At 41.8% G+C, this 15,648-nt stretch overlaps 1 protein-coding gene across 4 annotated transcripts in view; it reads right to left on the bottom strand.

Annotated features, from left to right (window-relative positions):
• LRCH1 (leucine rich repeats and calponin homology domain containing 1) overlaps positions 1-15,648 on the bottom strand; it is a 238,537-nt gene that overhangs the window by 120,029 nt on the left and 102,860 nt on the right. For all 4 annotated transcript variants that reach the window (XM_075591142.1, XM_075591145.1, XM_075591144.1 and 1 more), the window contains exon 2: positions 380-524. In XM_075591142.1, coding sequence (XP_075447257.1) covers positions 380-524 — 145 coding nt within the window. The remainder of the gene's footprint in view (positions 1-379; positions 525-15,648) is intronic.

Raw genomic sequence — 15,648 nt, 5'->3', positions numbered from 1 at the left:
TCTGTGTGTGTGTGTGTTGCTTTACTTACCCGAGCCGTGGAGGGAGGGGGGGGAGAGTAGCGGGTCCCTCCGCTCAAGCCACGCCCCCCCCTCCCGCTCAAACCTCCCACTCCCGCCCACCTCCCGCTCCCGCTCCCTACAGACCGCATATCGCGGTCTGTGTATGTCAGCGCCCCGCCTGTCTGCAGTGCGGGCGCGCTGACTCTGGGAGCGGGGCCTTAGCCTTATGCTCTGTACAACGCTACATAAAGTAAAAGGGCATTTCATTTTATTAATGGATAAATGCAGACACAAGATATATGCCATGCATGCTATGTTAAAAAGAAGAAGCGGTTTAAGTGTGATAATAAGGAAAGGTAATATTGCTACGGTAACTTACCTTATATTCAAGTATGTCAGTATTTGCAAATTGACAAAAGCATCTGGAATCATTTTGATACAGTTGTGATATAAATTCAGTGCTTCGAGTGACACAAACTGAAACACCTCCATTGGAAATTCAGCCAGTCTATTCTTTGAAAAATCTGTGGAAAAACATACAAATAACAATAAGCAAATCACAAAGAGGTGGTTTATATATTTGCAGTACTAGCCGATATCTAATGGCAATTGCGATCTCGCGTTATCTGCCACTCACGTCATTAGCAGTTAACGCAGGAGACAGCTCTCATACATCCTCATCGTCTAGTGCAGGGGTGACCAACTCCAGTCCTCAAGGGCCACCAACAGGTCAAGTTTTAAGGATATCCCTGCTTCTGCACAGGTGGCTCAGTCAATTACTGCACCACCTGTGCTGAAACCGGGAGAGCCTTAAAACCTGACCTGTTGATGGCCCCTGAGGACTGGAGTTGGCCGCCCTTTGTCTAGTGAATCCCAGCTGCAGTAAATTCAGGCAACTTGTCATTTCCCAACCTTGTTTCCTTTATTCCTGTTGTAAAGTACTATGATCTCATCATCAACCAAACATGTAAGGCCCAGATTGCCTAAGCCCTGTTAAATCGGAGCAAATAATGTGACGTTACCAAAACCGGTGCAAATTTTATTTTCCCTGAGTAATACCTTATTCAACACACAGATACCCAGTAAGTTCATCTAAGCCCCAAAAGTTACCACAACATATATATATATATATGTATATAAATGTCAAAAAGGAGTGCTACTGGGAATGGCAATATGTAGTACAAACAAACACAAACAGAGCCCAGTGCGAAGGTATTTATATATATAAAGGTTCAGGTTCAGGAACGGAACCTTTCATTTAAACATTGTTCCTATGGGAAAACATGTTTCGCTTTACAACGTTTCGCTATCCAACGCCATTTTGAGTAACGCATTGTGTCGGATAACCGAGGTCACAAGGAGCTGATTCAAACTCAGGATCAATGTTATCAGAGTCCGTGTCCTTACTCACTGAGTCACTTCTCCTTCTTTATGAATATGCAACAACAACAAAAACTCGGGTGGTTTTGGATGGCAAAACTGGCAGTTTAATTAATAGGCCCCATAGGGCTGCTGTATTAATATTCCCATGCAGATATCGTGATGTGTACGGGTTACCGGCCAATAAAATATAAGACGATTTTCAGAGTATTGCTGTAACGAAGGTCAAGGACGAGTGCAGTAAGGTTGCATGTCTGCCGATGAAGGAGGACAATGTGTTTGGCTTGTTACTGAGGCTAGGTAGAGACATTATACGAAAGGTTTGCGGTGTAGATAAAAGGACTATGTAGACCTTAAACTGCCGCTTCAATTGCACATCAATCACAAGCAGCGACAGAAGAATAGTTGTCCCCTTTGTTTTGGGATAACAAAAGTTAACCTCTTTGCAGAACAATCTGTGCTAGATGTGAGACACTTCAAATACAACCTTCCTACATATGGTAAAATGGAGCCGTTTCACCAAAACAATTTATTTTTTTTCGCATGAAAAAGTAAAAAAAAAAATTTTTTTAAAGAAGTGAAAGGAGCATTTACTCATAGGACTAATGTGAACTAATTACAGTGACATATTTAAGGGATTTCATCAGGTTAATTGATACGTGTTTTTTATCGAAATCTGGCACCTATAAGTATTTATTTATTTTTTTAACTTAGGCTTGGGAAGGGTTTGATTTCCTCTTTTGTGTGATGTCATTGTCTGATCAGCTAGTGCAGTAGTTTTCAACCTTTTTTTTTTCTTTCGGGGCACCCCTAACCACAGTGCTCAGTTGCTGAGGCACCCCCACAACAGGACAGGGTCACAGAAAACACAGGACAAAGAGACAGAGAGTCGCAGAAGACAGAGGTAGACAGAGGGTCACAGGAGGCAGAGAGGTCCCTGGAGGGAGAGGGGTCACAGGAGGCAGAGGGTGCAGAGAGTCAGAGAGTCACATGAATCAGAGGGGGAGAGTCACAGAAAACACACACACACACAAAAACATACAGGATAGAGACACACAGCCTCACCTATCACCAGTCCATGCTGTTTCTAAGGCCTCGTCCAGGCTGACAGCTTGCTCAACAATTGAAGTAAATTGTTGTGTCCAGGTTGCGCTGGTGCACGTACACGTGAGCGTGTCGAGGCGAGACAAATATTTTTTTATTTGTGGAGCTTGCCCTGGTCACGTGCGCGGTTCAGCCATAGAGCGCAAACCGTTCACGTGATGTCACGGGCACGCCCCCCATGCGCGCAACTAGCTGGCCAGGAATCGCCCAGCGCCTGAAGTCACGGCGCTCGAGCACCAGCGAGCGCGCTCCCACCCTGGACGAGACCTTAGGCTTAGTCCATAGACACTTTGCCCGTGCGGAGGCACACTGAGGCTGAGGGAAAGCGGTGCTTTCCCTGGCCTTAGAGTGCGCGCCGTCCGTGGGCGTGTCTGGGGGGCGGGCCAGTGACGTCATGGAGCTGGTTCGCCCTCATTGGGCGAACCGCTCACGTGACCGACCATGCGCTCCCGTGAGCGCCGAAACAAAAGATTTGGTAAGACACACGCTTACGCAAGCGTGCGGAAGCGTGAGCGAGCCCCTGCATTGCAGCTGCAGGGGCTCACTGGTAAGCATGTGCGCGTCTCAGCACGGGTCAGCGCCGCTCACTGCACCATGTCCGAGGCCTTACTCTGCTTGGCCACACCCCACAGACTCCTGACACCTCCTCCTGATAGGCTGCATTACCCAGCAGCAGCCAATAAGGATAGAGGAAACTGCCCAGCCCCCTAGCAAATGCCCTGCTCCGTGAGATCGGGGAAATCCTGCAGCACCCTTTTGATTCTCCAGATGTCCGGATTTCAACCGGACAGGCCGGTAATTCTGCTGTGTGTCCGGTATAAAATTGGAGTGCAGCATTGTGGCGAGGGCAGCAGCAAGCACGAGAGCGGCGGCAAGCGCGAGAGCAGCTGAAAGTGCTGGTGCTAAGAGAGTGGGCCGCGGAAGGTGGCCGAGAGCAGTCAGGAGGACTCCTGTGCTGTCTGAGTGGAGGAGAGGATGACCGGTCGGAGCCCACACCCCGGCGGCCCAGAGACAGGTTCCGGTGCTGTCTCCGGCCTACCAGGAGATAAGGTAAGGACAAAATACAATTTGGGCTGAGATGATGATAATGAGGGGGAAAGGGGTGGGAATAAGATGATGATGATGGGGGGAGATGAGATGATGATGGGGGGGAAATGGGATGATGATGGCAGGACTATGATGATGATGGGGGAGATGAGATGATGACGTGGGAGTGGGAAATGGGATGATGATGGCAGGACTATGATGATGATGATGATGATGATGATGGGGGAGATGAGATGATGATGATGGGAGTGGGAAATGAAATGATGATGGGGAAATTAGATGATGATGAGGGGGGCTATGATGATGATGATGATGAGGGGAGATGGGATGATGATGATGGGCGGAAATGAGGTGATGATGATGAGGGGATGACTATGAAGATGATGGGGGGGAGATGAGATAATGATGATTCTGGGGAGGTCGCACTCTCCACAGACCCCACCCCACCGACTTTCCTGGAGCGCTTTGTACCTTTCACCATTGTATCCAGTATGTTTTGGATAAGACACCTGGTAACCCTATCAGAGACCCCTAAGAAATTCAACTGGCCGACTATGTGGGTTTGCACCTATAATCGGCTACATTTGAGCTATCACATGCTACTTGTCCTTCGTTCCCTTTCATCCTAGGCAGGACTGCTCGTTTGAAGTAATCCAGGGGGGGGGGGGGAATGTGTACCCTTGTTTCCTTGTGATGCTGAAAATGTCTATCAGCTGCCCTTAATTTGCTAAACAAATGGAGCGGTGTGTCTTACATCTAACCAGAACCTACCCAGATACACTTTTCCAGATTTGCACAGTTTATTATAGCTTAAAATCATATATTTCCCTAAAAAGTGAAGACATTACTTCCAAATTGAGAACAGTTACCAAAATAGCAGGCTTATCATATAGTTTCAAATCGGTATGCAAAGGCTCGCTTCTTGAATAGCTTTAATGCAAGAAAAAAAAAACATCACTATTTATCAATTCATTGATTTGTGACACCTCGGTGAATAAAAGCATTAATTTTCAACTTCTAAGAGTCTGGGCTGACCATAATAATTCAATGCTTCTGTCCTATAATTACTGTAATTGTCACATTCCGTGAGAATTAATGTCCTTGTTTGTGCCAAAGTCCAGAAGGGCCCTGTAACCCTTTTGTGAAATGCTAAAATATTGGCTTTGTGTGGCATGATAATATCAATCAATGTCATGTTTCGGTGATTCTAGAAACATACTCACAGATTGGCTCCTTACTGGTTGTTTGAATTGTTATTTGAACTTTAATGGCCAGACTGACCAAGCCTTCTCCCTGTATTCTTTAGGATTATTCTGATGTGATTTGTTGGCGTCACCTGAGACCTGCAAAATGATTTGAGATTCAGGGGATTCCCCTTCGCAAGTAACAGTCAGATCTGTCAGCAGGCAAAAATAAAAGTTGCCTAATAAAAATATTGCATAATGCAGAAATAAAAGTGCTCAATAATATCTTACAAGACACATATCTGTATCTTTTTCCTGTTGCCTAATGTCACGGTTTTCTAAAATCCGGTTGTAGTTTGGGTTTTATATGTTGTGTGACATTGTATTTCACTGAACATGACTGGAATTGAGGTCGCGCCACGTGATCGATGCACAAAAACAAATCACCTCGTTCAGAGCCAGAAGACTGGTTGCACTCACATGCCGTCAATCTTCCAGCAGCTAAAGGGTTAAAGCAACCACCTTACTTGTTTTTTTTGGCTCACCTTGACAAAGACTGCGTGGCGGTCGAAACCTTGGTTTCTTTATTGCTGACTAAATCCCCTAAAGAGAAGACTGTGTGCCTGGATTATTCCTCTCTTCCTGTGAACCTACTGGGATATCACTGGATTATCCCTTTTATCCGTGAGCACCGGCAGTTGCAACTTTTTTTTTTCACACACACGAGACGTGTGCTAGATATCCTCTCTATATCAATTTGTTTTTTTTTGCACCCCCGTTGGGTTTTTTTTACATGATGGGAACCGAATGGGGTTTTACTGGAGTTGAACGGCACTATTTTCAGCTTCCAGCACCCCTCAGTTCCAGAGACACGCAACAGTGAAGTTACCTGGCTTAAATCTCTCTCCATGGGAAACAAAATGGCCACCAAGTCTTAGGCCAATACAAAGTGGTAACATCATCGGTTGCAGATTGGAAGGCCATTTAAATCCCCCTTTTAAAAAATAAAATAATAATAATAGAAGTATTGGAGTCCCGGGAGACGATAATGATGCCGTTTCTCTTATTTCAACAATATTGCTTTCTAAAGGTGAAAATTGATTTAATCATTTACTGTCTTTTTCCTTTTCTAACTAATAGGTTTTTATATGAAATAACTGCACAGCAAAGAGGAGACTGGCAAAGAAGACGAAAACCCAAGGTTTACAGACAATAAATCTTGTCCGGCAGACAAACCAGGAAACCTCATATACTGTATATCTCAGCAGGAGTTCTGTTGCCCTTATTGGTGCAAAAGAAATATAGGTGCCTTGTACGTTCTGTTTATGTGACCAGCATGAGTTTTCATGCAAAGTTTCAAGCGCTCACATGTCTTTTCACACATATACATATATATACATATATATATATATATATATATATATATATATAAAATCAAAGGCTCCTTACCAGGCAGACCAGAGAATCCAGGGAATCCAAAGTAGGCACAGCAAGGAAGAGACAGCACACTTATTAGCAAAAAGAATTGTATTAGTAAAGCAGGCACAAAATAGGTGTTTTGTGCCTGATTTACTAATACAATTCTTTTTACTAATAAGTGTGCTGTCTCTTCCTTGCTGTGCCTACTTTGGATTCCCTGGATTCTCTGGTCTGCCTGGTATGGAGCTTTGATTATATTCATTCATATGGGACTAAGCACCTGTCTTCATCTGTATTTGTGTGCCATCTGCTCTGTTACCTATATATATATATATATATATATATATATATATATATATATATATAATCAAAAAATAAATAGATGATACCGTTCTGTGGCTAACGAAATGCTTTTATTTGTGCGAGCTTTCGAGATACACTGATCTCTTCTTCCGGCGATGTTACAATGAATGAAGCAAGGATAACTTAAAAACAATGTCTCTTGGAATGTTATCTGTGCTTGTCCTTCCCCCGGTGTGGATGTGTTTTATGGCTAGAGGTGTCAAAGGGTAACTGAAAGCAAGTGAAGAAAGAGTGTGTATGTGTATCAGTGTGCATAAAAATGAATGGAGAGCCCACAGTATAAACAGTGCTCTACACAAGGTGTGTGTGGAGTGAGAGGGATATAAATGGTGTGGGTGGGTGTGGAAATGTGAGAGTTTGTAGCACAACTAAAAGTGTGTGTGGATACTATGTGGTCCCTATTGGTGTATATGGATGGAAAAATAAGGAGTATTAGTTGTGTGAGAGACAGCTGTGTGTGCATACATATAGCACAGTATGTACAGACATGGCCTTTAGCGCTCATGGGAAGAGAGTTCGCTAGTGTCAGTAATGACTCATAAAATTTCGATCTCTGTTTAGGCCACTGCTAAGTGTCCCGAACAGTTGCATAAATTTGTATTCATGCAACCGTCTCTCTTTCGGGGTTTTAAGATTACCTTTGAGTATGGCAACCCTCAGATCGTGAACTCTGATCGTGTGTCTCTGGAACATGATACCTCTACATGTATATATATATATATATATATATATATATATATATCTGTGAATAGAAACAAAGATGTACTCAGGGTACGAAGCTGAACCTGATGGTCTCTATTCCCCCCAATACAGACCTTAGCCTTTCATGAATGGAAAGGCTTTGTTGAAAAGAAAATATATATATATATTTTTTAAATACATTTAAAAAGGGTTGAAAATAGGACAACGTTGTTAAACAACGATGATGACAATGAATTTACAGATCTTGGGGCAGGCAGTGAATAATATTTTAGACTTTAGAGAACATTACAGTCATATGGAGAAAAAAGGCCATGGCATTGTGCAGATTATAAATGCTAAACCCCGAAGCAGCAAGAGACTATAGTTTAGATCATTGGTGAGATTGCAGGAAGTACTGTGTAGCAGTCTGCGGCCCTATTTTTAGAAGTACATCAAGAAAATACAGGCACAGAAAAGGTTCATAGTTTGTAATAATAGCCTTCGGATAAAAGACTCAAAGATCTTCGCCATGTACAACATGGAAGAAAGGAAAGATAGATTCCATGCGTCAAAGACTTAAATAAGATATAGGAATTGCAGTAAAAAGCTTTGCATTGAAAGCCGGGATAGGTCAATTCAGAGGAAATATGAACAAGTACTTCTTAAAACATTGTTGGTTAAGAATATTTTGTTTATAATATGCATTTTAAGGGAAAGCCCAATTGATTGGCCTCAGATAGCAAGCTCAATTCTCACAGTAGGACTCTGGTTTCCTAGCAAGGTCAATAGATAAGGCTCCAGTCCGTTGCAGGCTTGTTTCAGTTAGGAAGCTCTATTTTATTTTAATGCACTAAAACCTTGAACTATTAACCATAAATGATTGATAACATTATGTGCTTGTTCTATATTCATATTTGAGGGTCAGAGAGCTCCCACGGGAAACACACTGAAAATACACACACACACAGTTAATATTAATGTAACAATACCACTGCTTTAGCTCATTTAAAGTGACATTGTCTAAGCCATTTTGAAGTGTACATTAGTCATGGGTTGTGGCACCTTCAAAAATAGAATAGCTTATATAGAGTTGTGTACTGTACACACGGTGGCCCATATTTACTAAGCAGTGCTAATATATAAAACACCTCTCAAGCCGGAAGATACCTTGTAGGCCATACAAGTGAATGGGCAGAGGGTGCCTTCCAGTGCTGAAAAAGGATTTATGATATAGCACCGCTCAGTAAATATGGGATTATAGCTTTGAAGGTCTTTGTTCAATAAGAGGTTTAACAACAGATCTAAACTTCTCACAACCAGAGCTAATAACTTTAAAAAAAAATGCTGACTACGTAACACTACCCAAAACCAGGGACAACCAGCCATCAGTTCTGAGAATCAGAATGGCAGACAGAAAGCAATACAAAGTAAGGACCATTAGGCTGCAGCTGCACTCAGCTTACACCCTGACAATGAATTAGGGGGTTCCTAAGTGCCTAAGGCTTTAATTGGTTGGGCTGAAGGATGACACCAGCACCCTGTGCCTTGTGCAATGACATGTCAGAGATCAGCAGTTCTTAAATGCCACACATACTGTAGCTCGAATAGCTCAGCCATTCTTGCCTCTGCGCTAACCATCACTGCCCCATCTTGTAGCATAGCAGGTGCTATTGTAAACTGAGGACTAAAAGATCCTGGCCTGGGACGAGACTTTCTGTAATGCAGCAGGTTAACCGTTTAAGGGTATGGTATCTTTTGGGTGAGAGGGGAGTGGACATACAGTAGATAAGGATATAATGATATAATTTATATAAGGATATAAACGGGTTACTTGCTTAAGGCAGGTGAGATGGCTCTTAAAAATGTTAAATTGATGTAATATTTGTATGTTTATAGCAGCATAGTTTTGGGTGTATATAGAAAAGGAAATTGCACACTAAGAGCAGGCATTTTGAGTCTATATCAGAAATAGCAGGAATCTAAGGGAGTTGTTCACAAGAAATGCTTACAATGCTGTGCTTTTTTTAACAGTTTCCTGAGGGAATGTACAGCTGCAGTCACTTCTTATACAGGCAGTCCTCGGTTATCCAACGGAATCCATTCTGGAAGCAGCGTTGGATAGTAAACCCGTTGTAAAGTGAGTCCCATGTTAATCAGTGGCGGTGAGCGTTGGGTAACGCATTCAGGCGTCGGATAACACATTCCGGTGTCGAAAAACAGCCCATAGGGTTGCATTGTAAAACGTTGGCTATGCCATTCGTTGTAAAGTGAAACGTTGGATAGCGAGAACTACCTCTATATCTAATTTAATATGTATCATATTGTGTATTTTTAAGGAATCCGAGACACTGATTTATATTCTTAAAGGACCAATCCCTCATAGCTGATTAAAAAAAATAAAAAATTAAATAACTTATCGTCTTCCTGAATCAGCCTTAAAGTAATAGTTTCGCTTACTTGCATCTGTTTTCCCTTTCTCGGAGGCTGCTGAATTCAAACAAATCAGCAAAGTGTGTTCATCTGTTTGACTTGTGATAGCTTCATAATTATTTTGAAAACAACTGGAGAAAAAACAACACGTTTTGAAGACTGACAAACAGTTTGATCACCAAAAGAGATCGTAGACGCCCTCCAAAGCTTTTGTTCACCATTGAAAAGTTACATGTAAAAAAATATTTTTAAATACTTCTTATCTAGTGTGTTTAAAAAAGGTGCAAGCTAACTCCACTGATGGCAGGCTATTAAATAAGCCACTGTCCTTCACTTCACATTTGACCTACAAGAGACTGACCCTTTCATGCTGCATCCCTTCATGGCCCCTGGTGTGAAATAATATCACTTAAAAAATCATGAGTCCACTTATTTTATTACGTCTCCAGCTTTTCATTCATCAAGCCACCAGTCCCTGTGCTCTTGCAGATAAATTCCACCCAAATGTAGCATTATATGTGTGCAGCATAGGGACATAACTCAAGCTCCAGCCAGACTCGCTATCAATAGGAAGTGCCAATTTGTCACAATTGCAGTCCCGCAGTGTGCAGTTTTTGAGGGTAGCATGTATGACCTCCGGTAGTAATACGTCTAACTCCACAAACGTTTTCTGCACGTAATGAGGCTGAACAGAAATACCGTAAATTCTATTCCTATTCATCTCTATATAAACCCCCATCATATGTTTGTTGCTGTGTCGCCTCAATCACACAAGAGCCGAAGAGATTCCCAGCTGTTCCATGTCTTCTACAGCAGAAGACACAGATGTCAGCACAAGGGATGACCAGGTTAGCAATTTAGGATGAAAAGTGTTTGATATGCCATGTCTCTTGCACAGAGAGAGTGAGCTTTGAAAGGAAAAAGTCAATTGTAAGATGCCTAATAAGGTTTAAAAAAGCAACTAGAGGGGATTGCTGCTATAACAGATGTTTTGTCTCATCTAATCCCATTGCAGGTCTTCTTTTCGCTGACGTTTTCCAGTCCAAATGGCTTAATCTTGTCAACTCTTTCAAGTGAAACATCACAGCTGCACCGCTAGAATATTTTCCATAATTAAAAGTATTTTGAATGTTATGTTAATAAGGAGCTTGATTTAGAGTACCTACCATTTCTATACCACACAACGTCAATATTAAACATCAATGGGCTCGCCTACAATGGAACACTTGAAAACGAGAGATAACTCTCAATGTATTACTTCCTGGTAAAACATTTTCTAAATAAATCTGGAATAATGTGCTCAAGGACGCACTTTAGATGAGGAGCCACTGAACAATATTGACACAGGAATGCAAAAATAGATTTACTAGAAAAAAAGTCACCACGGACCATAGTATATTTATTATAGGTGGTAATGGTCAATAGACGGTGAAATAGTGAATATAGCGTCATTGCAAACTATGAATGACGAGGTATTATTTTAGCAAACTATGTATACAACTGTTAGTTACACGAAATGGAGCTGCATGATGTGTGAAGTTATAAGAGAGAACTGGAGGCATTAGGAGACCCATGGGGGTATATCATGGGGGTGTATACAGTACATGAGAAAAAGACAGGACAGAAGAAGATGCAAGTAGGCAGGCCAGAGATTTTTTGAGACCATATAGAAAGCTATAGAAAGATATAACAACATATCTGTACGCTTTTGTGAGTTATAATAAAAAGTATACAGTAAATAAAAATACCACTTGTAGCACATTTGTATGTCTCACACAGGTTTGCAACACTGTCTTTCCCCCATTAGGCCTTGTTCAGGGTGCCAGAGACAGGACTCGGAGGGAGGGAGGGAGGGAGGGCGGCAGTTTGCTGGGCGATGTGTGTTCATCCCCTGCAGACTGTTTCAGGAGTTGAGGAGGGGGCGGGGCTACACACAGCAGCTTAGGGATCCAAGCTGCAGTCATGAAATCATTCTCAAGAATGATTGCATTGGCTGCCTAGGTCCCAGTGACGCTGCTGCAGCTTCAAAAAACGATTTTTTCGTTTCTTGAAACTGTAGCCAGCGTCAACTCCTGGCTTCGGAGACAGGGCAGCTGCTACCCTGACAACCAGTATTCAATTTGAATACTTTGTGTCCCACGGCAGAACGCACGGCAGCACGCCCTCCCTCCGAAGCCTGCACCCTGAACGAGGCCTTATAGCTTAACAATGACTGCTTCCACTGTAGCCAGGGATTCTGGGTAATGAAATGCACATGAGCATTCTGTGTGTCACCCTTTACTTTTTGCCCATTTTAACATGGACCCTACAAGCTTATGCCTGCTGTATTACACACCTTTCAGCACAGCCTGGGTTAAAGAAGTATATAGTCAGTAAACCTACTCACAGACAGCTGTTTCAACCTTAAGGTTTACAGGCTATGCACAGCTCAAAAGCTGTGTAATACGCAGGTATAAACTTATAGGGGTTCAGGTTAAAATGGATGACAAATAAAAAGTTTCACACTGTGCTCATTTGCATGTCCCCACAATAACTTTTTTTAATAAAAAATATCACACCTTAGAAGAACAATTTTCTCTTGGGTCAGCATAGCTGCCCGATTTTGATCATAAAGGTAGATTACCAGCCTTTATTTACATTTGAGTAACAGCTAGCAGCAGAAAAACAGTTTCTGAAAACAAATTATTTGGTGGGAAGTGACACAAAGTTATTGTGGAAACTCTCCAGCAGATCGAAGCAACTATGTTCCCCGGAAATGTTGTCTGCAATGTAGACAGCTATGTTTTTTTTAAGACACAGGCCAAAGACTGGTATCAAAAGGTTTTCAAGAAACCAAATCTGCTAAGCTAAGAAGGTTCAAGTGGGTTGATGAAAGGAAATCGTATACTAAACAGACAAGAAGCACGGTATTTGAGTGTATGTGTGGACAGGATTTAAACTCACAACAAACTAAGTTTGCTTTGGCATATTAAATGCTATTAGGAAGCATGAACACGTTTTGAGGGGGGAGCAGATTTTTAACTTAAGGCAGCATTTTGTGTGTTTATTTAATGACTCCATAGCTACATCCTTTTTTTAGGAAAAGTAACCACTTAACACATACAGTATACTGGAACAGGAATAAAGTGAAACCATGAAGCTCCTTCTCCTCATTTGTAATTGTTGTTTCATAATATTTGTTTCGTATGGCCTGGTAGAGAAACATAATTAAAAATACATTGTGGAACATAAACGGCATCGTGGTTTTGTTGGGGATTATGCGCAGTTACTAATGGTTTTGGCTGTGTTTTTATGTATAGGATTACCAACTGCATTAATACAAGCAAAGACATGTTGATTCAGTTCTCCTTTTTTCACCTCTTTCACAAGGTAATCAGTTTTTATTAGCCCTCGTTATTTTCTGAAAAGAGAACTAAAATAACTGAAGTCCAGGAGATCACCATGTTCAGCTGACCTGGGCTAGGTTGGCAAACCTGATATTATGTAGCTTAAAGCAGCAAAACGTTCAATATCCTACATGTGTGGGTTTAAAATAAATAAATAAATCAGTTCTGTAGTATTAGATAATACTGAGTGCATTTTTTTTAAGTGTTGCAGTGTTCCCAGCAGGGGACTGGCTGAGCTACAAGCTGGAAGAATAGACAATGTTACCTGAGTAATATAAGGCTATACTGTATTTGATTTTGTCAAGGTGAACCCCGCTTCAGCTAAATGATAAATAAGTGTAAAGGGGTAAGGTGCTAATGGGTAACGTGGTAGGTAAACGGCAAAGAAGCAAGAACCCACTGGTAGCACTCAATAAACTCAATGAAGTAATATGATAATATTAAAAATAATCTTTAATACCAAACTGATTAAAATAATGGGTGTTAAAATACAACAAATGACACACATATATATTAACCCTAGGTTGAGTGTATGTGACACTCCGGGTTATAAATAATAGGGGAACAAAATTAGGTGAATTAAATCAAATGTTCCAAGAGAAATGATATGCAGTATTCCCTAAATGTGGTGGTTGGGTATAGGCAAAGGGTGGGGAGGGGCTGCAAAAAACCTGTCTTAGGTAACAGACAAGTCCCAAGGTAATGTATGGGTTAAGTGGATGGATAATATGAAGCAGATAGAGATACCTAAGTCTAAGGCAATATATCTGTGCACACTTCTCTGTGTGTGCTCTCCTCACAGGTACTGTACTGCTCCAGAGATTTATAATGAGTCATACATCCCACTTAATTATATTCCCATATTTTCACCTATGAACAGCTAATAAACTCCTGATGCCAAAGAGCTAGCTATCATACACAGAACAATAGTACAGTGGCTACTTGGTCCCTATAGACGGTGTGGCTATGAGTATACCTGTGCACATATTCATGAATGTGCTGCCACTGTCAGAGACTCTAGTGCCACTAAGAATATCTGTGAACGCTTTCTCAAGCTTTCAATCGCGAACCGCGTGCGTCGGCACCCGTCACGTGCACGCGCGCAGTCAGTACTGACGTGGCAGCCTTCCAACTCGCAGCTGTCAGACTGCACGCGTGTACTTCCCTTCGATACTCGGCAGGAGTTTACGTGGTGACTCGGCAGCTCATGGTGAGGGTAGGGCTGATTGTCTCCCAATACACAGATATTCTTAGTTGTATTTTAACACCCATTTTAACACCCATTATTTTAATCAGTTTTGTATTAAAGATTATTTTTAATATTATCATATTACTTCATTGAGGGTATTGAGTGCTACCAGTGGGTTCTTGCTTCTTTGCCGTTTACCTATACTGTATTTGAGGCATTTCACTGACTGAAGGATTGATTCAGTGCCTGGCATTGCGTGAACCCAGAGAGCAGGATATTCGCTGATCGATCACAGGAGCATTAATCGATCGGCAGCTTATGTAATTTGTTTTCATTAAAGGTAATCAAAGGCTGCCTATAATTAAACAAAACAAAAAAAATGCTGTTTTATTAAGCTGCTAATCAAATGTTCCATTTGTGGCAGTTCTTTTCAACTGTTGTACATTCTGGCCTCACCAGTAAGTCTTTCATACATAGCGATAACATCGAGAAAATGATCACATTTCCAATCAAGTTATTGAATTGGTCTTGGCATCCCGTGAAGTGGAACTTTCTATTGGGGTAGGAGTATAATCAGAGGATAAGGAGCTTTCTTTATCAAGCTTAGGAGCTCATTCTATGAATAGCACTAGCTGTTAGTAACCTTTAATAGCCATTCATACGGCTAGCCACCAACAAGCACCACTTACTAACACGGTTAATTGAGTAAAGGCCACACATCCCTCCATTCAGTATGGTAAAAAGCAGGGCAACATGCAATTAACAATTCTGTAAACTTTGATTCACTTTAATTAAATTAATGCATCACTAACTGTGCATTATGCTGCTTCTCTCTACAGTATACTGAGTGCCATGACCCATAGCCCCAAGTACTCCTCTCCTTGCTCTGTAGCTTGACCTATCTCTACCTGCATGTTTAACCAAAGTTAACTCATTTCGGCCACTGTACAAAAGTTTTAATGTTAGAACTTTATCAGGAGTTAAGCCAATTGCAAAATACAGAGCAATTGACCAGAGTTCAATCATTCACAGTAAAAATGCTGCAGTCAAAAGAAACATTTGCCCAGTAGGGTTGCTGCTGCTAGTCCAGTAAATAGAGCAGTTTACAGTCTGGATTTCATCAATCAAATGCATGGTCATATATCTGAAAGTAGTCCAATATTGGAAAATGACAGCAGTACAGGAAGGGGCGCACTGTTTCCTCGCAGGCTTACCAACAAGCCAAGTTAATGAAAGGCTTGCATCTGAAGTTCACTCTCTGTGCTCCGTTTTTGCTGTAGCAGCGAACGGCCACCCTGCTTGAGGTAACCGAACTACGGATCCCAGGATGCACTGCGGGTCCAACCAGTCTCGCGAGAGCTGCCGGTTAGCTAGAACGGCGCTCTCACGGTTCTTTCAGTGAACGGGGGCAGATTATCAGTGTCCTGACACCACGTCCAGCCCTCGGACACTGACACAGCTTATT

This window comes from Ascaphus truei, chromosome 3, assembly GCF_040206685.1.
Source record: "Ascaphus truei isolate aAscTru1 chromosome 3, aAscTru1.hap1, whole genome shotgun sequence".
Lineage (NCBI taxonomy): Eukaryota > Metazoa > Chordata > Amphibia > Anura > Ascaphidae > Ascaphus > Ascaphus truei.
The sequence above is the reverse complement of the archived record's forward strand: the minus strand, read 5'-3'. Positions and strand labels throughout refer to the sequence as shown.